Source organism: Centruroides vittatus, unplaced genomic scaffold, assembly GCF_030686945.1.
Source record: "Centruroides vittatus isolate TY-2023 unplaced genomic scaffold, ASM3068694v2 scaffold_932, whole genome shotgun sequence".
Lineage (NCBI taxonomy): Eukaryota > Metazoa > Arthropoda > Arachnida > Scorpiones > Buthidae > Centruroides > Centruroides vittatus.
This window is the reverse complement of record NW_027122721.1, coordinates 1,529,978-1,557,217: the sequence shown is the minus strand read 5'-3', so window position 1 is coordinate 1,557,217 and position 27,240 is coordinate 1,529,978. Positions and strand designations below refer to the sequence as shown.

Genomic DNA, 27,240 nt, shown 5'->3' with positions numbered 1-27,240 from the left:
TGAATACTGGGCCCAGGGAATTTTACTCTCTCATCCCCACCCTGTTATTGACCCTGCTAACAGTCCATATATTAGTACTAGTTTTAAATGATTGTAAACTTAAATAAACAATCATTTTCCCAGTAAATTCTGTCTTTTGATTTATTTTCTGTTGAAACAACAGCACTTTGAATTGTCACTATGTCTGGCTTAATATATTATCAAATGCAGAGCAATCAAAAACTGTCTAACATGGATCACTTTTCAAATAATAAATGGAATCTTCCAAGTCATAAGTTCCAGGGACAGCAGGGAAGAAAAGCGTAAAAATAATTCTATATATAGATAAATTACAGTAAAATAGATTTTTATTTTTGTCAATGTGTATGTTGACCCTCCAGAGGACGTCTAAAAATCATACAACTTGGGTCACGCTTTATTTTAAGATAATGAAATTATCGGCATCCCATCAAACTTTACGATTACAGACGGCCATCAACTTTCACACATTTTTTTTAAAAATTCAACTTTTTAAATATATTTGTTGATAACGAAAACATTTGCTTCCATGCAGATTGCTTATACACTACAAAGTGCAGTAGCTCGCTCTGCATTCTCCGACACACATTACTTCTTACAATAGAGGACACACATTACTTCTTACAATTCGGAATCCTAATCACTACTGTGTTGTTCCAAGCAAGAGGTCAAAACAGTTTCAGTCTTGCATTAGGGCGTACATCAACATGTTGTGTGTTTTGCCAATATATTTGTTTATGTTTAAATATTTAGTCTTTATAAATTGATAAACATGAATGAGAAATGGAGAAACTGCAGTGTTTGATACGAACAAAAAGAAATTAAGGACTCATAAACTTTATACAATCGAGACAAAGATTGAAATAATTAAACGTTCTGAAAACGGTCTCTTCTTCTTCAATCGGACATTTGTACGATGTAAACAGATCTACGATATTCTCCCCATGCTTTATATTCTACGAAAGTCGAACAGTAAACTTCCAAACGTGGTGGAAGGCTTTTGTCTCCCTCCTTTCTTCACTTTTCACGTAAGTGCAACACAGAAGACACCGAGAGAAGTCAGAGACCTTTTTGGATTTTCATGCAAATTACTTTTATTTTTAGTAGTTTTTTTTAAAACTCTTTCCACCCTGTGGGCACTAAGAGAGCCTCTTTTAACAAGCCCATTATGGGTTCGGCCAGACCCACAGTAGGGCAACCAGGTGGCGAGGGACAGGACCCAACATATCCTAATGGACCACTAATTCCTGGGGATTTCTTGACCCGTCTGGATTCGATCCTGGGTCTCCCAGAGTGGTAGGCTGCCAGCTTAATCGCTCGGCCATCCAGATGCCCCTAGCTATTATTTAAATTAATGAATTTAATAATAGCGAGGTTCAGGTCGAAGTATTAAACGCGAAAACGTGTATGTACTTTCCTGTAAGCCTAGAAGTTTGACAATGGTGTTTGGAAAGTCAATGGAATCATGCTCAACATTCCAAATGCTGTTGTCAATCTTCTAGGCTTACAGGAAAGTGGCGCCATACATCCGACGTACACTTTTTCATATTTAAAACTTCTTTTTCTTCTTTCTCGCGGTTTATATGGAGATATTAGCCGTGTAGGCTCTTTCTCCGAATCGACCACACTCATTGGTCAATGGAAGTGACCGGCGCAAGTGACGTACGTTTCAAGCCCCATCACGTGATGGTGAGGAGTAATGGCGAGTAAGGCTCATAAATAGAAAGCAAAGTACTGGCGTGTGATATGTTAATGTTCAGTGTCGTGTCCAGATCTTGGCGGGCGCTAGCATTTAAAACTTCTTTCTTTTTTCTTGTTAATATGGAGACTTTAAAACTTCAGCCTCAACCTCACTATTCAAACCACAGAATGAACGCCCACTAGGAGGCTTCCCAGGCTACTAGTTTACAAATAATATCCACAGAGGGTACGTTCGTTAAGTCGAACGAGTTAAACGCCTTAGTAACGAACGTTCGAAAAGTAGTAGTCTCGTTCAGTGCGCATGCTCCGCGGTGATGACGTATCTAACGAAGCTCACGAAGGAATGAGTTAGTTTACTTCGTTAAGAAAATGGCGCCCGACGATATTGATGTTTCTAGATCTACTCGAGTGTTTAAATTGTGAATTAAAAGGTGAAATGATTGAAATAACTGTCCATCCGAAGCAACCTAAGAAAAATATTTTGGATAAGGCTGCACTAGCAACATTCATATCTTCGATTTTAGAAACCGCCATTTAGTTATAACGAATCGTTCGAAAATCTTAACAAGGATAACGATGACGTCATTCTCGTTTAACTCGTTTGACTTAACGAACGTACCCAGAATAATTCATTACGTTTTCTTCTTCTAAAACCTCTAATTAACTTAAAAATTTTTTACAACATTTTAAAGAAATTTACAGATAGATACTTTTGATTTTATTTATTTATAAAATTATGTCTTTATTTATAATATATCATATCCATACTTTTATGTTTATTACTTTAAATATTAAGAAAAAGAAATTTGAATCATTTTAATCTATATGTAAATGGTAAAATATCTTATAATAAAATTATTTCGGCGGATGGTCGGGCGGTTAAAGAGTCGGCCTATCACTCAGGGGGACCCGGAATCGAATTCGGGCTAGCAATTCAGGAATTCTTCGGAGATAGTCTGTCCAGAATTTTTTGCTTATTTTTTTGCTCCACATGGGCACTATCTCACTCGCCACGGGTTCGTTCAAATCTATAGTATCCGCGCACGGATATATCGGAAACCGATCTCTTGTGAAAAAATTTATAGAATTTTTCACAAGAGATCGGTTCTGGGATTCGATCTCGAATTCCCCGAAACGGCTAGTTGACGCCTTAATTAACCTGCTTGGCCATCCGACCATTAGCTTTATCCTGGATACGTCGGACCCGATCCCTTATTACCCGGCCGCCCCATTGTGGGCTTGGCTAAACTCACGATGACCTTGTAATGCCCACAGCATGGAAACAAAAAATAAACGAATTATATAAAAAAAGTTTAACAAAAAGTTAAAAAAAACTTACAAAATAAAATTTTTAAGTAAGAAAATTCGTTTTTTTCTTAAAAATATTTTCGAACTTCTCTTTATAATTCGAACTTGAGTACTCTAATTCGAACGATTATATATATATATATAATTAATTTCTAAAATAATTTTCCATTATATTGAAAATATTATAAAATTTTGCAGTTCTTGATAATGACATATGCCTAAAAGTTTGTTAAAAATTTCAAAATAACAATCTTCGAATTAAATTATAAATTATAACTGCCGACTGCGTTATTCAGTTTGTGCTGGAATCTGGCAACACTTAGCTTCAGGTAAACAGGTTAGCACGTGGTTAGATCATGTGGTACTAGCTAATTTTGTTTACTGATGTTTAACTTTATTTCATATTATAAGTAAGGGATTTTTATACACGATTATGAATGTGTTATAAGTTCTATAATTGACCAGCTTAATTTTGTTATGGAAGTTTTAAGTACTTTAATTAAGTAAAGTACAGTGTTTTGCAGATTGAAGTTTTGAACACTAAAAAATATTGTTGTCTTTTAACGACGACAGTGTTATGATTTATTTTTAAAGTTTTGCATTCGTGATACAAATTATATTCTCTTGAATTTTAGCATGTTTTTAAGGCAGTTTTATCGAATATTCATGGTAAATGCTTCAATGATTACTCCTAGATTTCAAGTCTGTTATAAAAGGTTTGTTTATGTTGTTTTAAAGTGATAAAGCAAAAAATATTGATAGGATGTGAACTCTGAATGAGGGATTTGCCACTCCCAGAGTTATATGAGCAAAAAGGTCAATGGAATCATACCTGTAATTGTGATCTTTTGCCTCCAAAGGTCAGTTTTTACTGTGAACCAGTATACTGCATATTCTCCATGTGCTATGATGGTCAAAGCAATTGTGAACCTTGACCAACACTCTGCATTTAGTCGTGTATTTTGGTGCAAGTGGCAGTGTTTCAGGAGAGTTTTAGGGGATGTGGGGGATTGCCCCTACACTCTCCTAAAATTATATAACATCAAATACTACATGAACAGTCAAGTCTGTAACTCAAAGCCAGCATAGTTGGCTGGAATAAACAGTTAAATGTGATTGTTATAGTGGAGTGATGACTCTTGATTGAGTGTGACTTTGAAGTAGGCTGATTTTAGGAGATATACCTTGCAAAGAGTCACAAGTAAAGCTATGGAACCTTTGACTTTTTCTTCTTGTGGGTATGGTCTACAGCTCTGATTAGGTCCAACTGTCTCATTCAGAGTTACCATGTGCGGTTAATGTTACCTTAGGTAGCCAAGATGGCGGCTCGTCTCTAATTCCAGCAAGGAAAAAAACATATTCTAATAAATTACCATAATTATTAGCAACCAAATTATTAGAATAGGTTAGGTTAGGTTAGAATGTGCATCCCACTGTTTCCTTGCTGGAATTTGAGACAAGCTGCCATCTTGGCTACCTAAAAAAAAATTAAGATAATTTTTTGCTTATTTAAACTGCTTAAAAAATGTTTATTATACATTTTTTAAAGCAGTTTAAATAAGCAAAAAAATTATCTTAATTTTTTTTTTCCTCTAAGAAAGATTTATTATTGATTACATATTTTTAATTTTTTTTCTTGAAATAGTAAATAGGTAATTTATATATAATTTATTGTATATTTTAAATTTTTAATGTAATTATTCATTTTATAGAAAAAAAATATATTTTCAGTATATCAAATAAAGTTCCAAAAATATATACAAAGACAGGCGATAAAGGTAAATTCATTTAATTTAAATCAAAATTTTCATTGCTTAATAATTGTTCTATTATGTATGCAAGCATGGGTGTCTGCAGAGGGACAAATGGAGCACTTGTCCTTTCCTGATATCTAGTAAAAAATTCCACAAATTATAATTGTAAAAGTGATTGAGATATGTAATCTTACACCCTCGACCGTGGGATGCTTTGATGCAATACTATATTGTATAATCTACTTGTGAAAACCTCCCAAAAAATATTTAATTAAATTAAAGTTTATTGACATAATTATTTGTCTCCAATCTTTGCCCACAAGAAAATTTTCTGCAGATGCCCATATATGCAAGATTTGAAAATATACTCATATTTTTAGCCTATGTTGATTACAAAAACTATTTTATTCAAGTTTTATTTGTCTTTAATTGACAAAATTGAATAAAATGGTTTTAGTTCATCTGAAAGTCTTTTTGATTATTTTAAAGCATTGCATAGTGTTTATTTTAACAAATATTGTGGCAGTTGGCAAAAAAGTTAGTTATTATACATTGCAGAATTATATTGACAATACAGTATTATTATGGAGGGCCATGAAAAAAAGTGCCATGATTTCAATGAGTAATATCTTGAGCAATAATCATTCAATCTCTTTGCTTGTTGTATTGAATTGTGTAGAAACATTGAGAGTTTTCTTTTTGCTTATTGTATGTGTGCTGACACACTGCTCAAATCCTACTGCAATATGCTGTACACTAACAGTTCTTCATGCATGCTACGTTTAATAATGAGGCAACTTCTCATGAATTGTAGAATTTGGAGGTGTGAACAATCAAACAAAATTTTTCAATATGTTCTTGATTTGCTCAAGATAAATATGTGTTGTGGATTAATGCATTATTGTAAGTTGAATTCATTTATGTTTGTTGAAGGAACAATTACAGACATTTATTTTAATATACTGGAACTGTATGATTTTCCTGAGATTGACAATATTGAAAGAGAAAAAGAGATAGCTATCATCCTAAAGAAAGATGGTGCATTACCCCATTATATTTGCAATGTTTGAGAATAATTCAACAATAGGTTTCCTGATTGTTGGATTGCGAGAGGCAGCACTAATATATTTCCTGGTTAGCAGTCCTAATCTGACTCTAATGATTTTCTTTTAGGGCTACATTAAGAACATAGTCTATGCTGGGAAGATTTATAATATACAATGCTCAATGCTGGATTATTAATGCTCTAATGATTGTCACATCAATGATTGAGTGCACCTGGGTGGAGACTGACTATTATTAAGATGTTTGCTGAGCAATAAGGTGTGCTCATATTGAAACATACTAAGTGTATAAAATGTATGAAAAAACTTGACAGTTTTCTCTTGAAGTTCTTTGGGTAGGTCTCTTAAAGGAAACTTGAGGATCATTTGATATACAATAAAATGCTTTATTTTTAATTAAGTGTGTTATTATTGAGCCTCAATTTGAAAAAATTGTAGACCTATAAATTTCAACTATTGCCCATCCATCTATCTGTCTTTTTTTAATCTCTAGAACGGAGTTAGATACACAAAAACACGAAATATAGAAAGCTTACAGGTAGGAGGCTCCGATTAACTATATACGAACTTACAATACAAACTGGAAATTACATTATTTCAATTCAAAAAATTTCCCCTGAAAAGAATTAAATAATGACTGGCAGGACTCTGTTGCTAACAGTAAAAGTATGATGTACTGTACAGGGGCAAATCAATCTCAAATTTACTCAATCAATCTCAGACCAATTATGAAAATTTCACATGACTATCTTCCAGACTATCCATATATTTATAACTTTTCTAAATCATAGTTTTTTGTCACTTGTTTTTCAGTGTGGGTATGATCATGCACATTAAAACAAATGTAAATCAACAGCACTTAACATTTACTTTTAACATAGTAATGTTTAATTTAAACTAGACATTCTAAAACAAAGAACAATATCTCACATCAGCAACAATGATGTGTTAAATTTCACAACTGTTATAATTAAATCACACATTTATTTCAAATAACCACAGCTATTAAAAATAAATTAAAACTTTCTGTTTAAACCAAATATAACAGGGGTGGGCAAGCAAGAGTTCAGTGGGAGCCGAAATGTAGGTTTTGCAAAATGGGAGCTGCAGTTCTGTACTGTCATGGGTAGATAGTATGGTAAGGTGCACGATTTTATTATATAATATAAATATAATATAAAACAAATTGAATTTTTTTAATAAACATATTTTCACAAAATTATAGAAATAAAATTGTAAAAATAATAATAAAAAACAGAAATTAACACTTTCAGCAAGAGCCGCATGTAACTCAAAAAGAGCCGCATTTGCCCATGTCTGCAATATAACCTTCACTTATTAACCAGGACATCACTGTACTGATTATAATGTCTTTAAATTTCAAAAAATATTTTTATAAAGCCTACAATTCTAAATCTAAGTACTGTTTTACATGTTTCATATAATTTAAAGGAGATTATAAATTGCAGCTAGGCATTGTGTCACAATTAATAATACTTATTTCATCATGAAATCCTAGACTTTTTTCAATGGTGCTGCGTTAAAAGCTATCATTTTGCAATGGAAAACAAAATCTAAAAGTGCCATTGCTTTTTTTACATTTTATTTTTATTAATTTGAATCAAAATATATAAATTTCAGTGAATCTATTGTTATTGTTAGTTCTCTTAATAAATAAATACATATAATATTGTAATTGTTGAATAAATAAATGTATTGTATATCTTAAAAGTAATATTATTTGAAAATTTAAAATTTGCTCATAAAATAAAATACATTTTTTTGTTGATGGAAATATAAAGATAGACAAAAAGTGTGGATTAAAAATTGTATTATTTGTTATTCAAGCTTTTTTAATTAATTACAAAATTATTTTTTACTTCACAACTGGATGCATAGGTAGACACTGGGCATCTTTAACATCACTTTTTATTCACGAATATCTTACACACTGGTATACGTTTTGGTCGTATGCTCTTCTTCCATTGGCTACAGAATAAAATATGGATCTTCACTGGTGATGTTGGTTTCCACCAGGTAGAAACCAACATCACCAGTGAAGGTTAATTGCCATTCAGTGCACTGTCAGGAAATTTTAACTGTAAATATATGTGTTTTAAAAAAGTATATATATTAGTTAGACAGATTTAATCAGGCTTCACATACAGTAGAGTCCTGCAAACTCAATTTAAGACAATACAATAACAAGTTTTTCAATGTACATTGAAAGACTCATTATATAGGGTCTTCCTGCCCCTAATGTTTCCATATCTGGTCTCAGATTTCATCTATCTAATTCCATTCTCGAGATTAAGGAAAGACAGATGGAAGACATCACAAATTTATAAGTCTACAATTTTTTTCAAATTGCAGCCCAATAAACTACATTCATGAATTTGCATGAAACTACATATGAATTTATTGAAACTATTATATTATAACATCTTTATGAAAATTCCACTGTTTATATTAGCATCACTATGTTGTAAAACTTGTCATTCCCAGTAAGTCAGTGTTTTCTTGGTGTACATTAAATTGAGTTTGCAGGACTCTACTGTACGTGAAGCCTGATTAAATCCATTTTCCACATTCTTGTGTGAGTTTTTAGCACCCAATTCAAATTATCATATCTTGTAATTAACATTTGAACATTGTATTATATGATTGTTTTAAACTTTTTTGAAACAAGTACAGTAGAGCATCGATTATCTGACTTAATTGGGGACTGGGGTTGGTCAGATAACTGAAAAGTCGGATAACCGAAAAGTATGAAAAAATATGTGGGTACCGAGGAGGGATGATGAGGTCAGACCTCTGTTGAATTTCGGCAACAAGTCGGAGGGACTTGCCCACGAGTCAGAGATGGCTTATTTGTCGGTAGGGATCCCGTAGGGACGGAATTACTTTTTCATCCGGTCGAGTGTAGGAGGGAAGGTGGAGTCGTGGTAAGGCGATAAGCGAATATTCGAGCAAACAAGACACCATTTAACAGGATAACAATGATTTAATGGAAACAAAATATACGTTACAAAAATCTGACATAAAAGGGGTGACGTATAAAATAAGCTATATATCCCTATCACGCGAAGGGAGAGAGAGAGAGTTCACATAAATGGGTTCCATACCTCTTGGACAATCAGTAATTCAAATATGCTGTTCGTCACGATGATCGAATATTCCTTTCTAGGGAAGGGTCCGTGGCACTTGAGGCACAATAATTCAATATATTCCGCAAGCACACAGGGTAAGATCGCGACTCGATCTAAATCGATGATAGACTCCCCGGAGGGGGGAAGGAAGCATCTTATATAGCTTTTTGCTGGGAAATTTGGTCACGTGCATGTGCTTCGGCCATAGGTGTTCCCAGGATTGGAAACAATACGGCGAATTCGGGCGCTAACTATAAACTTAAGTTGCAAGATGATCTGTGCTCAGCGTAAGAACAATGGTTAGTTGACAGTTATACGGTCGGGGACGCATATTTTCTCGTCCAGGACCGTTTTTAGGCAGGATGTTTATATCCAGGACAGTTTTTAGCAGGATGTTTATAATAGGAAAATTTTCGATTCGATATGGGGAACAATTTTATTATAATTCGTTTTATATTCGGATTATATCCGGATATAAGAAAGGGGTAATTATTAATTCGGATATAATTTATTATAATTTTGTGTCAAGGGGATTTCCAGATCTCACAAATACATTATTAGTATAGTGTATTAGGCCTGGTTTAAATACTAGCCTCCCTTTCATGGTCGAGCCAGTGCTGCCAGCTAAAACATGCAAAAATTTAACAAAAATAATATTAAAGTAGCCAAGACATAACCATATATTGCAGCGCCACATCACTAGCGGACATTTGAATTTGCCGACTAGAACACAGTCGGTTAATCGGGGCTCAGATAATCGATGCTCTACTGTAATATTAAAAAAAATTTTTTAAATCAATTCCTACTTAGGTCAACAAAGAAAAATTTTATTTTAGTTACTTTTTATTAAATAATTACAATTAATATAAATATGTATATACATATGACAAAATCACAATATTAAGTGGCAAAATAAAAAGAAAAATCAGAATTGAACCCAAAGCGTAAAATTTCTTCAATTTTATTTTTTGAGAAAAATCCTTCATTCTAACCACTAAGCCACAACTGCTAACTCACTCTCGAAAATCATTTGGATAAAACGTCTACTTAAAGCAAAAATTTATCAAAAAATTATTGATTTTCGCAAGAATTGAACTCGCATTCTTCACCTTCATGTGAAAAATACTGAAATCCTTGCATTTTACCGATTGAGCTACTGCCTGTTGATTTCAATTTTCATTACAAACTGCTAAAACTCTATTTAAAGTATTAATAATTAGGTTAATGTTACCCATGGTATCGAAGATGGCGACAGGGAATTTATTAATTTGCATAATGCGACAGATAGTACGGGTATGTCCTCTAACATTTAGTTCACTCGGTATTCTACTTCAAGATTATCCATTGTTAATCTGCTTCCAGATTATCAGTCGAGAATCTGATTCGAGATTACTGGAAACGCGGCCATCTCGAACGTAGGGGAAAAAATTTCCCCGTCACCGTCTAGTATTTAGGGAAAAAATTTCCCGTCGCCATCTTCGATACCACAGGTAATATTAACCAATAATTAAATTTAATTAATGAATTAATATTTGAAAAAACTGTATTAACATCAAGTGTCATCCACTACAAGTTTTAAAAAATGTATTTGAACTTGAGTGGATGAATAAAAAGTATTTTATTAACAATTGAAAATTTGAACAAGATATATATATATAAACTAATAGTAGGAATTTAAAAATAGGAACATCATTAACATTTACTGGTGAACGAAGGCAAAAAGATGATGACATATTTGAGGCTTTGGGAACATTAGATGAATTATCTTGTGCTATAGGAATTGCTAGAGAGTATTTAACTGAATCATCTAATATCATAGAAACTGAGTTAATAAAGGTAAGTAAATATAAACAGTATATTTTAATTGTAAAAAACTATTTAAATTTCCAGAATATTCAAGATATATAAATAGCTCATCTGGCTCTCAGTTTTTGTATTTTGGAATAGTTTATTAAACTAAACTTTGCTTCAATTTCTTACTTCAGTTATATCCTAGGTGTTGTTAAGACCATATTGCAAAAGCAACAAGCAAGCAATACTGGATAAATTACTATTAATTAAAAATAATGATTATAGTTAATGAATCATTACAGTGTTTAACAGAAACATTTGCTAATAACTCTCCAAGTTATGCATTATTCAATTGGTTTAATATCAGAATCAATAAACTCAGAATTTCTGATAATTGCACAAGCATACTTATCCCTTTTATGTTATGTTAGTTATTGTTATTAGTATAGGTAATTCCAGAAGGTATAGTATAATAAGTGGATTATATTGTATTTTTAAATACAAAATTAAAACTGCCATCTAAATTATATATAGATTGGTGAATACTATATATCAACATCTCTCTAAACCTAATTTATTAGTTACATCAAATGATGTTCCAACTTATTGGGCTACTGTATGGCTAAGTTAATGGTTAGAAACTAATTAGTTTGTCTAGACGTAGGTGGTTAAGCTGTCATCACATGTTAATTTTAATAATTATAATAAATGAACTTTTAACTTAAAATTTTTGAAAGAAAAGTGTCAGCCTGGAGCAGGACTTGAAACTGCAACTCCCACTTTCCATGCAGATGCATTGTCAGTTATGCTTTAGGCCAGTGATTCTCAAAGTGGGGGTCGCGACCCCCAAGGGGGTCGTAAAAAATATTTGGGGGTCGCTGAAAAATTGATGCCAGATCAATTTTTTTCAAATATTTTATAAATTTACTATGGATTCATGTTTAGAAATAATAGAAATAAAAAATATATAAAATAATTTTTACTTAAATAAATTGCACATATAAATAATAAAAATAATATAAATATTTAAATACGAGCCTAACCCCCTCTCTCCGGGATGTTTTTTCACACATACTTATTCTTCGGGGGTCCTTTGAAATTTTTAAGTGCAGAAGGGGGGTTGCGGTCCAAAAAGTTTGAGAAACACTGCTTTAGGCCAATTCTTTTCTTCCAGATGTTATAATTATTAAAATTATTAATTATTATTATTATGTATAATTATTAAAATTAACATGAGATGACAGTTTAACCACCTAACTGTAGACAAACTAATTAATTTCTAATCATTCATATAATGGCCTGATAATTTAGCACTTCATTTGGTGAATACTATGGCACACACACACACACACATATATATAAAAATATATATATACACACAGGTATACCTCACTTTACGTCAGTAATTAGTTCCAGGAGAGGCGACGTAAGGCTTACTTGTCTCTGAATTTACTTGACACTAGGCTAAACCATAAATTATCATTCCCAGTTCTGTAATTTATTTATAAATGCATTTTTAATAATATATGGTTAATAAGAATCTATTTTAAGCTTACAAACAAATAAATTTTAGTTTTTAATATAGTACAGAAAAAAAAGTAATCTAAATTTATGAATACATGTACGTACATTACATACTTGTAAATGTACATGTTTACAATTTGGTGATGTTTACAGTACATTGCGGACTCTATATGTGAATGTGGTTTCTCTAAGATGTTATAAAATAAGATGATTTTTTAAGGTTAAATAACAAATACAGTTATTAAAATTATTTTGCGATAGTAGAAAATAAACTAATTTATATTAAATTTACCAATATTGAGTGGCACTGACAGCAATGCCAAATGGTAGATATTGGAACTACCATGGAAAACGCCAATAACGAGCACTTAAAGACTGCTAAATAAGACGACAACACAGAAACACAGATGTTTTCATGTTTCATTCTCTAGGATTTATGATGATTATATTAACATTTACTGTAAATGTACATATTTTAATATGATTTTGTATGCTTTTAACGCTTTTCTAGTGATATTACGACTTCAATATTTGTGGCGGACGGATGTAAAGTTGAATAAAATGACTTAAACTTGATTTTTGTTTTTCCATATACTTTTTTGACAAGCGATGTATAATTGAGAACGACGTAACTCGGGGTATACCTGTAATATGTGAAGAAAATTGTTATTACTACTCTGAGTGCATTGCATATATATGTATATATTTGATAGTAAATTCATTTTTGATATATATATATATTTTATAGGTTCAATGTACATTACAAGATTTGGCTTCTTCTGTTGCAACACCGAAAAGTACAGCAAGAACAGCACATCTTGGTATGAATTAAAAACTAATTTCATAAAACACTTTTATAAAAATTAAGATTAAAATTTACAGTAACAAATCCAATGGTAAGGAAAAACTATTTGCTTTTAAATGATAGTTAATTAAAATAGTATATATCATTTTTCTAGAAATATATTACAGTCAAACCTGTTTTTATGCGGGGGATAGGGACCGCATTAAAAAAGACGCATTAAAAAAAATCGCACGAAACTTCACGAATGGCTGTAAAAAATAGTTTTCGCAACACAATTAAAAAAATATTTTTTTTATGCGGTCAACAGGGACCGCATAAAAAAAGTCTCACATAGAAAATAACTCAAAACCGTACGAAATAGAATTTATTGACAACAGATGTCAGCACTTGACTGCATCGTCTGGTCTATCGTCTGTTTTACATATTTTTGTCCAGGTGGTGTTTTGTTGACTTAAAAAGTAAATTATTTCATTTTTCGCATATTCGTGCAATAATATTACTATAATAAGTGCATTTATGCTATAATAAGTTTATTTAGCTATAATAAGTCAACGTGAGACATGACGAATCGCACGAAACTAGTCGCCAACTATACCGCATAAATAAAAAATCGCACAAAAAAAACCGCATAAATTAAAAATTCGCATTAAAAAAATCGCACATAAAAAGAGCACATAAAAACAGGTTTGACTGTATTTTAATTAACTATCTTTTAAAAACAAGTAGTTACAACTATTATCCTTGTCTGGTTTTAACTCTACCTGTAAAAGCTGTTTTGTTCCTGAGATTGTGAAAGAAGAACAGGATGTGAAGACTTGTTTTCTTCCAAATTGTTATTATTAAGGGGGGTTTATTGATGAATTATAGTAGTCATTACTTATAATTATGAATTCTCTCTTTTTTTAACCTGCACTTCAGATACTTATAAGTCAGTATTAGCGAGGTTGAGGCCAAAGTTTTAAACGTGAAAATGTGTATGTCGGACGTTCAGCGCCGCTTTCCTGTAAGCCTAGAAGTTTGACAATGGTGTTTGGAAAGTCAATGGAATCATGCTCGACATTCCAAACCCCATTGTCAAACTTCTAAGCTTACAGGAAAGTGGCACTGAACGTCCGACGTACACATTTTTGCATTTATAACTTTGGCCTTAACCTCTCTATTATCTAAAACAAACACAAGTCAAACTGCATGGCCATTCAAAGATTTAGAGCAAAAGAATTACATAATATCTGAGTGTTTTGATGTTTTCTTTGTATTTATTTTGTGTTTTAGCAGATTAATTCTATTAAGAAATCTTAAATTTTCCTTACAGATTTCATAGTATGCAAGATATTAATCAATTTATATAAAATGGCTAAATGATTTATGAATATAATATCACTTAATTTTCTGATAATATGTATAAATAAATTTCCTGTAAAAGTCAAAATTTAAAATATATTGGCTTTACATGTCTTCTTTTGATAAGTTTTCTTTGAATCTTTACTTTTGTGTATATTTAGCAATGTTGTGTTTGTATTGATATTTTTGCAATTTTGGGTCATTTTTTAAATAGAAGAAACTGTTTATACTTTTCTTATTTGAAATATAATCATAACATTTTCAGTTGAAATATTCATGAGTAAAATTTGTTATTTGAAATTGGATAATTTAATGAGTTATGAAAATGCTTTCGGTTATTTACTAATAGATGACTAGTAGTTAGTTTTTATACTAATGTTTCTGGATGTTTTTTAAGTTTTTAAGATTTACTATTTCAGAAAGAACAGAATTTGACAAGGAATTAATTCAAGAATTAGAGCAATGGATTGACACTCATACAGAGCATTTACCACCATTAAAGAATTTCATATTACCAGTAAGTTTTGAGTGAAGTTCTATAATTATTTGAGCATTTCAATACCTTTAAATTTATAAATTATTTATTTTAATGATATAAAGTTTCATTTTTCTTCATACTGTTTTAGTCAAACAATTTTTTATATATAATAGAAACTGCTTAACTAAAGTTGATGGAAGAATTTTAAGATTTGTCAATCCATCTGAAAGAACATCATATCCCTTCAATAAAATAGTAAAATTTATATGCATTTTCTTGTAATTTTTGGTAATTCTTACTAGTTGGATGATAAGTCTGACTTATTAATCATTATATTATTATAAAGATTATTTTATAATTTTTCTTTTCTGCTGATAAATAATTCTTTAAATTAGAAATGGAACATAGAAATAATAAGATTTGTTAAATTTGAGAGATTGGAAAAATCAATAGTTTAATCAATCAAGAGACTGAATAATTTTAAGTACAGGTCTTATAGGTCTATTTAGGGCAGGCGTGTCAAAGATACGGTCCGCGAGACAATTAGTTGCGGACCACGACATCAATTCAATAATGAATTTGTTTATTTTTTTATTATCTTCATACCAAAGAAAATGTGATATTTTGTACGTTTAAGTACGTTACATTTGAGTTCAACAATTTTGTTTATTAAGTATTATTTGTTTAAAAATAATACTTAATAAACAAAATTGTTAAACTTTATTATTATTGTTTTTGTTTTTATTTTTATTTATTCATATTACTTATGAGATATTTATTTTATTTGATTTATTTTTCTGTTTAATTTCTTGTTTACATTATGTTTTCTCTATTTCATCTTTTGACTTTCAAATTAAAGTCGGTCTTGGCAAGGTCATTTATTGCACAATTCTCACTATTTTGTACATAAAATGCCTGCTTTCAACATATTAGTAAGATTACAGTTTATGCTTGTATTTTGAGTTTCGCGATCCTTATTTCTAGATCGTTTTACAGACCTGCTTCAGGCCTGTAAATTGGCCAAAAATGTTTGTTCTGCGATTAAAGTTATTGCTGGAAAACTACAAATGGTGTTTTTTTTTTATTTTTTTATTTTATTGTGAAATCTTGGATTATTAAAAAGGAAATTTTTTGAGTTGGCTACTTTTGGGCTACTTTTTAGAAAATTTTTTGCTACAAAAACTCAAAACATTGTCCCGCTGTCATACTTGCCCCTTGAGACAAAAAATTGGCACTTAAGCAGTTTGAGTTTGACACCTGGGGGTTAAATAATGGATATTATCCTGGGTATGTACAAAATCCATTGTTTGTGATATAATGGATTCCCAGAACAACAGATAATTTTTGGCAGTGCAATCAATCAAAATGAGATTCTATTGTTTTATAATAAATTTTGTATAAATTTAAGGTAATCAGACAGTATTGAAACAGAAAATTATTCATTTTATTAACTGAATTAAATTCAAAGATTCTCGATTTATATCTTTAAACAATACAGGTATAAATTTTACTTTCTGATTTTTATTTCAGAAAATCTTCTAAACTTGTTTTCTCTCTATAACTATAATCCAAATACTGATCCACAGTAAGTAAAATAACATTCTTCCACATGGAGGGAAAAACCAGAGCTAGAACTAGTTAGAAATTAAAGTATACTCTCAAACTTGATTGTCTCCCATATACTATTATCAAATGCAAATCTTCGTACAGTTGAAACTGCTTTCTTCCATTCAAATTACAGGAAATTTTCTAATTAATAAATTTGAGGGGATTAATATTTTGAGCGTTTGATATAAAGAGAATTCTATAATGGAGATTAATGAAAAATGATAGCTATGACTTTACAAGTATAAAATGCATTTAGAAATAAAATTATTTAATAAAACATGGGAAAACTAAAATTGTATGACAAGTTTTTTATTTTGTTTGTATTTACATTGTAAACTGTTTATAATGGCACCACAATCTGTCATGTTCATGACAGTGTTACAAGAAATTAGCATGCAGCTGCAAAAACTGTTGCAAAGGAAAGCTAAGTCCAAAACTTTGACTTTTAATTAATGGGTGTTAGTTTTTAATATTGTAAATCTGTAGATAAGGAGTACAAAGTTGTGAATAAATTACTACGTAAACTCAAATTAGAACTTGGTAGTTCTACAGATAAACACATCCTTTGGCCATTCACTGCTCATCATGTACGTAAGTGACCTGACGACAACCATTAAATAATGAGTGAAAACATTCATTTAGTGAATTAAAGTTAATTTTCTGGAATAACAAAGATATGTTTTTCTGGTTAATATATTATATTAATAAATAAATAAAAAGTAGCAACGTTGTTATAAAAACAGCTGCAAACTTTCTTCAATTAGTGAGAAATTACAGAATCTGGCAACTTGTCCTGTGTCATAATTGTGGAAGATAATAATGTTTATATTTATTGTTCTCAACCCTTCCTCAAATGGATGTTTTTGATCTTGTGCCACAATATGAATGACCAGAATTTGAAATAAAAGGAATTTTACCCGAAGATTTTGAAATTATTCATTATATGGCGTTCTCTGCTTTAACAATTTTGACTTTTTGTAACAATAAAATCATCCATGCGAAATTCACAGTTTTATTTTCCATATCAGAAATTTCTCCTGACTCTCATGATAACTCAATATAATTGCTTTATTAATTCTTCTCTGATCGTCTAAAAGGTCCAATTCACAAGTAATATCATTAATCTCTTTTACTATATTCTTTACTTTTACTTTTATTACTTTCCTCTTAGTTCTGTTGATTTTAAAAAATCAGTGAAAATATCTTCCTTTTAGACATAGCTGATATATTATCAAAATACTTATCTAAAAGAGAAAAAAATGTGAAATTAATATGAGATGCAAACTTCTGGCAGATGTTCCTTCAGTAAAAGTAATTAAAGTAATGGATTTTCTTTTAAGGAATTTGAACAAAATGTTTTTACCTTCTTGATTTTAATTTATTTTTAATGCATTTACTGAAGATTATTTAAAAAATTAAAATATTTGGAAAGTTTATGAAAATGTTTAATATTCCAGTAATTTTAATGAACACTATTGGAAGTTTTTCCATTTCTTAAATCAAATTTTTTGAAAGTTAATTGCTGAAATACATAAAGGAAATATGTAATACATAAAAGATATATATTTCAACCAATTGCTGACTATACATATTTTGATTTTGAGGATTTGACTACTCTATATGAATAAATTGATTAGTGAATAAATCCTCAGGTTCTTCTGAAAACCAGAAATACATTTTTTTATATTTTTGGAATGTTCATCATTCCATCATCAGAAAATTGTAGTTTATTGATTAGTAAACAAACACTTGTCATCATATCATCAGGTTGTTTAACTACAGTAGTCCAATGATCGAATGATAAACATTCCAAAAATATGAACCTTTCATTTAATATAAAAGAGGTATTTGTGGTTCATTGAAAACATGAGTACAGTGGGTGATCAGTTACTGAACAGTTTGGACTGCAAACAAATCAAATAATGAACACTTTTGCAAAATATTTTTATGTTTGGATAATGAATACACGTTCTGATAATGAACACTTAACAGAACAAACAGAAAAAGAAGTAACATAAGATAGCGAATACCAATTGGTCTTCCCTTGAATCCAGGTGATAATTCAAAAATTTTTGGAGTTCTGAAGATGTCGACATCGACGCTCAACCTGATACCGATTGGATAGTATTCCTCTGAATTTTGAAACTCTCCCTTGTAATTCCAGCTTTTTGTTTACCTTTCTGACAAATAATTTTTTTATAGTCTTCACAAGACTATCAGGTGGGTACAGGTTAAGTTTTGCATTTGTTTTTATTGACAAGAGGCAAGAGTTTAACTGTCCCATTGGATATTCGTTAACGTTTTAATACCAAATTTCGAATTATGTCTGGACCTTGCATTTAAATAATTTTTTTGTACTCTAGTTGATTGCTGTTCTCTGAATTTTTGTAAGTGTTTTTCTGAACTTTTTATTTAAAAAAATAACTGATAATATTATGGAGCCTAAAAAGGGTGGAGTGTCAAGAACCGTGCTCACCATAGAAACCAAGCAAGAGATAATAGCCAAGATAGAGAGTGGGCAGATGGTTTGTATGGCTTGGAACAGGTCTACAGTAGGCACAATCTTAGCTATGAAGGATATAGCAAGAAGTCTCAAGCAGTTAAAGATCTTTTGAAGAAGTGAGAGGATGTCAGAACAACTGTCATCCAAATGGCATCCAAACCAGAATGAGGTTAATAGGCTTGTGGATCTCTACAATTACAATGCTATTAATTACTTCCGAAAAATCCTGAAGAAGAGAGAAAAGCAATTGACATTGAACAGATTCTTTAACTCCCACAAACAGAAAAAACATGACTAATAAAAATGCAAGACTGTGTATATATGTATTTTTATTATGCCATATAAATAAACATAGTAAAAAAGTATATACTCTTTACTTTTTGTAGTCTCCAGAATGAATTAATCAAATTCCCATAAAAACCTATAGTAAATTGATAATCGGTTAACGAACAATTCGGATAGTAAACAAAGTCTTGGAACGGATTATGTTTGTTAGCCGATCACCCACTGTATTTCTTTACTAATAAATTTATATGTATGTTGCTGTTGTATCATAATAATGTGCTTCCAAATCATAAACTTTCTATGCAGGATTATTTTAAAAGTAATTATTTTGTGAATTGAAAAATAAATTGAATGAAAAATATGAAAATATATATGTTTGCATTGCATTAATTAATGGTATGACTTTTTTAATAGTCTGGTGGCAAGGCAAGTTCATATTTACATATGGCAAGAAGTATTTGTCGTAGAGCTGAAAGAAGGTAATTGGAATTATTTTTACTTTAATATTTTTATTAATTTTAAATAATTAATTAATTTAAAATATATTAAATTATTTCTAATATTCTACATACTAAAATGTTTTTTTTAATAAGAAATTCTAGACTTCTGTCAATATAAGCTGAACTTAGTTAGTATGGAAAACATAATGTAAATTGATCCTAGCATTTAAGTATAGATTAGATTTAATTGTTAAATTAAACAGTTTCACATATTATTTCTCCAGCAATTTATTAACTTTAGACGCTAACACTTAGGAGAATTACTGTCACCTTGTCTGAAAAATTCTGTACCTTACAGTTAAAGATTAAGGTTTCTTGCCACTGACATTTGACGAGGATGACTTCAGAAGATAGAAGCTGTATGTGGATGGTGGCAGTGGACACTGAGATTAAGATTCAAATGTCGGTACGACAATATTCATGCCAAAGACCGTATAAACGTAGCGAAAAGTTCACTGAGTTCAGCGTTATATTCACGTTTGCTTGTCGCAAGTTCTTTCGACGAACCTTACTGTCGTCGTCTTCAGGCGAGTTCGTAAATTTGCCGAAAAACTTTAAAAAGAAACAAAACCGATGCAGAATGGAACGCATAAAGCTTTACCAAAGCCGTTACGAACGTAAATTAAAAATTCAAAAAACATTCGAAAGCCGATCGAGCATCTAGCTCCACGACTAGTGAGGCTGCGCATGCGCAGACCTGCGCTTACGCTAATCGTATATTAGATAACGCTAAAGCGCGTTTAAACGCTTGAATAACATGACCCAAATATTGGGCAGCTCAAGAGTGGGAGTGTTGCATGCTTCTAACGTGGTGGTAAGGAGGGATTCCCAGATGAAAACTGTTTTTCTATCATTGCAGCACTTGAGCATATGCGCTTGCGACCATAGCGGATTGAAACCCTGTTCGAGAGCCTTTTTTGCTAGCTCTGTGGTGTGCCTACCCCTCACCACATCGTCCTGGTGCTCGGCGAGGCGGCTGACAAGCATTCTGGTGGTGGCCCCGATATATCGTGTGCTTATTCCCGTTGCTAGATTTTCCAGTGGAACAGCATAGACCCCCGATTTCTCGAGCGTGGAGAGCTTGTCTCTGTCGTTACACAGAAGCTTGCGCAAGTTTGGAAGTGGAGCTAATGGCAGTACCAGGTTGCGCTTCCTAAATATTCTGCAGATACGTATAGAGAGGGGTCCGAGGTATGGCAACGATGCTTGCATCACCGAAACCTCCCTCTTGCTGCTTAGCGTGGTGCTAGGAAACAACGATTTCTTTACCCTACTGAGCACATGTGTAAATTTTGCACGCGAGAATCCAGCCGTGCGTACTGCCAAACTGATGTTATCTAACTCGATGTTGGCCAGCTCCTGCGTAGAGGAAAGCAAAAATGCCCTTCTTATGAGGGAGGCGATGGCTGCGTTGACATATCGAGAAGGCTGAAAGGCCTCTGCTGGGATGATATACGGAGCTATGTTGGCCTTGTGGTGTACCGAAAACTGTAGGCCTTCCGGGGACTTACGTATACGCAGGTCTAAGAACGTAATTGCATCGTCGTTCTCTTTCTCCCAGGTAAAATTAATAGAAGGGTATACGTTTGAGAGATGTTGCTTAAAGGTAAGAAAAGCCTCCTCTGTGTCATCCCACGCTACTAAGATATCGTCTACATAGCGTAGATACAAGCACGGGTAGCGGATAGCAAGTGGGGAATCGAACGTTCTACGCTCTATCTCTCTCATGACGAGTTCCGCTAAGATGGCAGATAAAGGAGAACCCATGGGCACCCCTTGCTTTTGTAAATAAATTCTCTGGTTGAAACGGAAGTAGTTATGCTCAGTGACAAAAACGAGCGCATCTCGTAAGTCAAGTACCTGCTGGATGCTGAAGCCGTTTTTTAATAGGAGAGAGTTAGCCAGCATTACGGCCTCAAAGGTGGGTACAGAAGGGTATAAAGAAACTACATCTAACTTGTAGAAGGTGTAGGCGTCGTGTGGTAGAGCTCCGATGCTTGACGCGATGGTGGACTTGGCGATGACAGAGGAGGGAGTGACGTGTGGGGAATCCGGAACTATGGCGCGGAGAAATTTAGCGAGCGCTTTCTCTAAATAGTAGGTGGGATGAGACCGCTTATTTACTAGCGGGCATAGCGGCCAATTTGCTTTATGAGTCTTTGGTTGGAAGAACAACCTAGGACACGCAACGTTGGGGGGAGGGTCGAGAGGCCCAGTTAGGGTTGCGGAAACTCCTGGAAGTGCGACGATTCTTCTTGCTTTCCATAGTGTCGCTGGAGTGGGGTCCTCGCTCAATTCCGATGAGTGCGACTGCGTTAGAAATTCGTTGGCCCTGGTGAGAAAGTCAGTTTCTCTGCACAGGACAAACCTCTTGTCCTTGTCGGAGATGAGAAGTCTCAGGCTGGCTCTGTCGAGAAAACGTTCCACCGCTCGATGATCCACGACACCGTTGAATTTACCAGAGCTTTGCTTTGCCGTAGCAAGAGTTGAGAGTACAGACAGCTTTATACCCTTCTGTACCCGCCTTTGAGGCCGTAATGCTGGCTAACTCTCTCCTATTAAAAAACGGCTTCAGCATCCAGCAGGTACTTGACTTACGAGATGCGCTCGTTTTTGTCACTGAGCATAACTACTTCCGTTTCAACCAGAGAATTTATTTACAAAAGCAAGGGGTGCCCATGGGTTCTCCTTTATCTGCCATCTTAGCGGAACTCGTCATGAGAGAGATAGAGCGTAGAACGTTCGATTCCCCACTTGCTATCCGCTACCCGTGCTTGTATCTACGCTATGTAGACGATATCTTAGTAGCGTGGGATGACACAGAGGAGGCTTTTCTTACCTTTAAGCAACATCTCTCAAACGTATACCCTTCTATTAATTTTACCTGGGAGAAAGAGAACGACGATGCAATTACGTTCTTAGACCTGCGTATACGTAAGTCCCCGGAAGGCCTACAGTTTTCGGTACACCACAAGGCCAACATAGCTCTGTATATCATCCCAGCAGAGGCCTTTCAGCCTTCTCGATATGTCAACGCAGCCATCGCCTCCCTTATAAGAAGGGCATTTTTGCTTTCCTCTACGCAGGAGCTGGCCAACATCGAGTTAGATAACATCAGTTTGGCAGTACGCACGGCTGGCTTCTCGCGTGCAAAATTTACACATGTGCTCAGTAGGGTAAAGAAATCGTTGTTTCCTAGCACCACGCTAAGCAGCAAGAGGGAGGTTTCGGTGATGCAAGCATCGTTGCCATACCTCGGACCCCTCTCTATACGTATCTGCAGAATATTTAGGAAGCGCAACCTGGTACTGCCATTAGCTCCACTTCCAAACTTGCGCAAGCTTCTGTGTAACGACAGAGACAAGCTCTCCACGCTCGAGAAATCGGGGGTCTATGCTGTTCCACTGGAAAATCTAGCAACGGGAATAAGCACACGATATATCGGGGCCACCACCAGAATGCTTGTCAGCCGCCTCGCCGAGCACCAGGACGATGTGGTGAGGGGTAGGCACACCACAGAGCTAGCAAAAAAGGCTCTCGAACAGAGTTTCAATCCGCTATGGTCGCAAGCGCATATGCTCAAGTGCTGCAATGATAGAAAAACAGTTTTCATCTGGGAATCCCTCCTTACCACCACGTTAGAAGCATGCAACACTCCCACTCTTGAGCTGCCCAATATTTGGGTCATGTTATTCAAGCGTTTAAACGCGCTTTAGCGTTATCTAATATACGATTAGCGTAAGCGCAGGTCTGCGCATGCGCAGCCTCACTAGTCGTGGAGCTAGATGCTCGATCGGCTTTCGAATGTTTTTTGAATTTTTAATTTATGTTCGTAACGGCTTTGGTAAAGCTTTATGCATTCCATTCTGCATCGGTTTTGTTTCTTTTTAAAGTTTTTCGGCAAATTTACGAACTCTCCTGAAGACGACGACAGTAAGGTTCGTCGAAAGTACTTGCGACAAGCAAACGTGAATATAACGCTGAACTCAGTGAACTTTTCGCAACGTTTTGAGACTAAGACTCTGTTTACAATTTAGAATCCTGTTTATTATTTAAAAAAATTTGCTTACAAGTATTGTCTGATTTGGAACTGTTCAGAAGAAAAAGTCAGTACTCAAGCACTTGGGATTCTTCCATTGTCTGATAGGTTCTGGCTCTGATCCTGCACTGGTTCCTTGTTACTCAGATTATAGCTCTGAGAACGGAGTGTTTGAAGATAATTGGTTTTTCAGAGGAGTAATCTAATATATCTTGAAGAAGAAGACACAGTTCATTTGTGTTCCTCTGGGAAAGTTGCTTAAAGATAGTTGATCTTTCAACAGAGTGATCTTAGTAGGAAAAGACATTCCAATTTCTCTCTCTGGAAATCACAAGAAAGATGAGGAAGACATAGTACCCTATTTGATCTTAAGGAAAAGATTGTCAATCTTTTGGTGGGAAAGATGACCTGCTTGTGATCTTCTGGGGAAAGAGAGATGCTTTGTCTTCTCAACAGGAGAAGTTGTTGGATTCCTTTTGGTAGGAAAAGCTCCCATGGTGAATGGTTTTTCTTCTGGAGAAGAAAGGCTTGTGTCCTTGGGGTTATTAAAGGATTTTTTGACTTGAAATCAATATTCTTATTGGCTCTGATCACATTCCACTTTTCTCCTAATTGGTTCCCATCTTGTTTTGGGCCCAAATTCAGGTTGTCAGAGGAAGTAGACACCCTCTTCCACTCTGATGCCAAGCTCAACTCCCTCAATATGTTTAATTATAACTTTCCAAGTGATAGCCTGGTAATTGGGGAAAAGTTTGTTTTCCTGCCCATTTCCAAGAGGATGCAGCTGTAGCTGAAATGTTTCCAACTATATCCTCCTGTCATTCAATGCAGTAAAACACTGTTTCTTTGTTATCTTACTTATATAAGAAGAGGAATTTTAATGTTTCTCTTAAAGTTTTGTTTATGGGAAATATTTTAATTTGATCTAGGGAATTGAAGAACTGACTTATCTAGTTTGATTTGAATGAGACATTGAATTGTTTATTTCAATTCAAATGAAGCATAAAGGAAATAAATTTATTCCTGGATGATTTAGTTTGAGCATTCCATTTTTTTAGTTTAGAGATCTGCATGTTTATAATTAATTGATTTCATATATACAATTAGTACTAATTTTTATGTATTCATGATATATTTATAGCATTGATATATAACTATATTAAAACATTTAAAAACTATTTCATTCTAAAATTTATACACACAGTATATATATTTATTATATATTTTTTAAGGATTATACCATTATATAAATGTGAAGAAATAGATGGAGCTCTTTTGAAATATATAAATAGGTAAGAAATTTGTTTTTACATTGAAGAATCATTCAGTTTATTAGAATTATTCATTTTAATTCTTATTTTGTACAGGTTAAGTGATTATTTATTCACCATAGCACGGTTTGCTGCAAAACTGGAAGGTTTCACAGAAACAATATATCGTCGGCCCGTGAAAAATAATTAATGTATTTGTTTTATATATTCAAATGAATGAATTGTTTTGTTCAAATATATTTTGATTATATTCTTAAATCTCACTTTAAAACGTATTCAAGTATTGAATAGAATATTGTGTAAATGCATTTAATGTAGGTAAGTATACGTTTTGTGAACATTATTTTCATTTATTGATTGTAGAAATCTTTCAAATCAACAGTTTAAATTTATCACTACTGTAACTGTCATAACATAAATAAATGAAAATTTATTTTTAAATTTGAGATTTTTAATTTCCTTAAAAATGTTATTCTATTTGAATAATAATTACAATATTAATGTAAATTGTTATATGATTATAATTATCATTATATTATTACCAAGCTCATATTCTTTGAAAAATGTACAAGGGTTTTTAAGTAATTTTAAAAACAGTGAAAGTTTCTACATCAATTTCCTTTAAGAATTTTGTCATATTTACTTTATTGTATCATACAATTCAAATTGTCATAAATTTGAAAGTACAGAATATTTATTATTGTTTTTTGTTACCATTTAGTCACATTTATACTACTATAAATCCTACTGAGTTTCAGAAAATGGTTTTGGTGTTATCAGATTTACTTGATTTTTAAAAACTTCTCATTTACCATTTGATTGAGCAAATATTTTGTATAATGTAGTTGTGTATATTATTTGATTTTTTATAATCGCATCACTTACATTTTCAGTAATTTTTCTATTTAATATTTTATTTTCATTAAACTTATTATACTGAGAAACAGGGAGTCTTTTGATTCATGAGGTGTAAGGTGAATACCTCACACGACCTAATAACTAAACTGGCTCTGTTTAAAGATAGTCTTACTTTTATCTAAGAAAGAGTAAAAGTATACAGACATGGATTAAGTTTGTCATTTCTCATCCAAAATCAATCGACGTCATACTGATGTCACAGAGCCGAGATGAAACTAATATTTAGATAAAGAACACAGATATATTTTTAATACGGTAAAGTTTAGTACATACTTGTTCATCAAACTATTTCTAGGGCTACTAATCAACAACTGAAATCTGTAAAATAAGAATTGCACAAGACTATAAACTTTCCAGCTTAAACAGGTTTTTCTTCATAGGCAGGCTGAAACGAGGAAATGATCATGTTTCAAAATGTGTTTTCAAGTTTCAAACTACACATTTTGACACAGTACCTGATATTTGCAATATTTATTAGAATGATATCAAGAAAAAGGTGCAAAAAATAAAATATACATAAATGTATATTTCTGCATCGTTATCGTTTTATGAATACATTCTCAATCAAAAAACAAATTATCTTGATAATTGGGCAGATATGCTGACTTTATCCTATAAAGTGAATAATAAATAATAAACTGACAAGTTGCCTAACATTTACGTTATGTTATCAATACTTTTCTGTTTGAAATTTAATATTTCAATACCTCTGTAAAGCTGTCATCTCATTTTAGTATTTTTGTGTAAGTTAAGTACTTTGAATCCAGCATATAATCTTCGAATTTCACTTTTACTCTGCCCTAAAAAATTGTTCTGCTTTGAAAATTAAAAAATTTATAATACAGGAATTTTGAAAAACTAACTATTAAATAACCGTTTTCTGTGTATCATCATCAAATTCATTTAGCATGTCACTGGGCATATGTGACTATACAGCCAGTAAGCTGCTGTTGGGTGCCATGGGTTTATAGAAATTGTTAAAAATGCTCTTTCATAGTAGCTGATGTTTTTATTTTCGAGAATTGCACTATAAGTCTAATTTAAAAGCGTTTTTCAAAAATTAAATTTTGCATTATCATCAAATGTTGTAGTTACTGAGAATAAAAAAATATCGTTCTCATCAAAATGGTTGCCATCTTGACTTTTCAAACCTTAAAGTCCTCATCTTGCCCCATCATCTCCT

At 32.7% G+C, this 27,240-nt stretch overlaps 2 protein-coding genes across 2 annotated transcripts in view; one reads left to right on the top strand and one right to left on the bottom strand.

The window, feature by feature from the left end:
- Nucleotides 1–3,126, bottom strand: part of Rsph4a (Radial spoke head protein 4a) — a 38,433-nt gene extending 35,307 nt beyond the window's left edge. Inside the window, exon 1 of the mRNA XM_067288793.1 lies at nucleotides 3,059–3,126. The gene's annotated coding sequence lies outside the window, so the exon portion shown is untranslated. The remainder of the gene's footprint in view (nucleotides 1–3,058) is intronic.
- Nucleotides 3,127–3,489: 363 nt separating this feature from the next.
- On the top strand, nucleotides 3,490–25,376 carry LOC136990468 (corrinoid adenosyltransferase MMAB-like). The gene is made up of 8 exons (XM_067288852.1): nucleotides 3,490–3,743; nucleotides 4,759–4,805; nucleotides 10,679–10,830; nucleotides 13,058–13,130; nucleotides 14,875–14,972; nucleotides 19,744–19,808; nucleotides 25,101–25,160; nucleotides 25,236–25,376. Exons 1-8 carry the CDS (start codon nucleotides 3,664–3,666, stop codon nucleotides 25,327–25,329), a joined length of 669 nt encoding a protein of 222 aa, XP_067144953.1. The 5' UTR covers nucleotides 3,490–3,663; the 3' UTR covers nucleotides 25,330–25,376.
- The last annotated feature ends 1,864 nt before the right edge of the window (nucleotides 25,377–27,240 follow it).

Bases quoted from the DNA above. Each gene is read 5' to 3' on its own strand.
- LOC136990468 (XM_067288852.1), top strand. From the start codon at position 3,664: ATGTTTTTAAGGCAGTTTTATCGAATATTCATGGTAAATGCTTCAATG. The intron at 14,973-19,743 runs GTAAGTTTTGAG...CTTTTTTAATAG, and splicing joins TAAAGAATTTCATATTACCA to TCTGGTGGCAAGGCAAGTTC. The intron at 19,809-25,100 runs GTAATTGGAATT...ATATTTTTTAAG, and splicing joins TGTCGTAGAGCTGAAAGAAG to GATTATACCATTATATAAAT.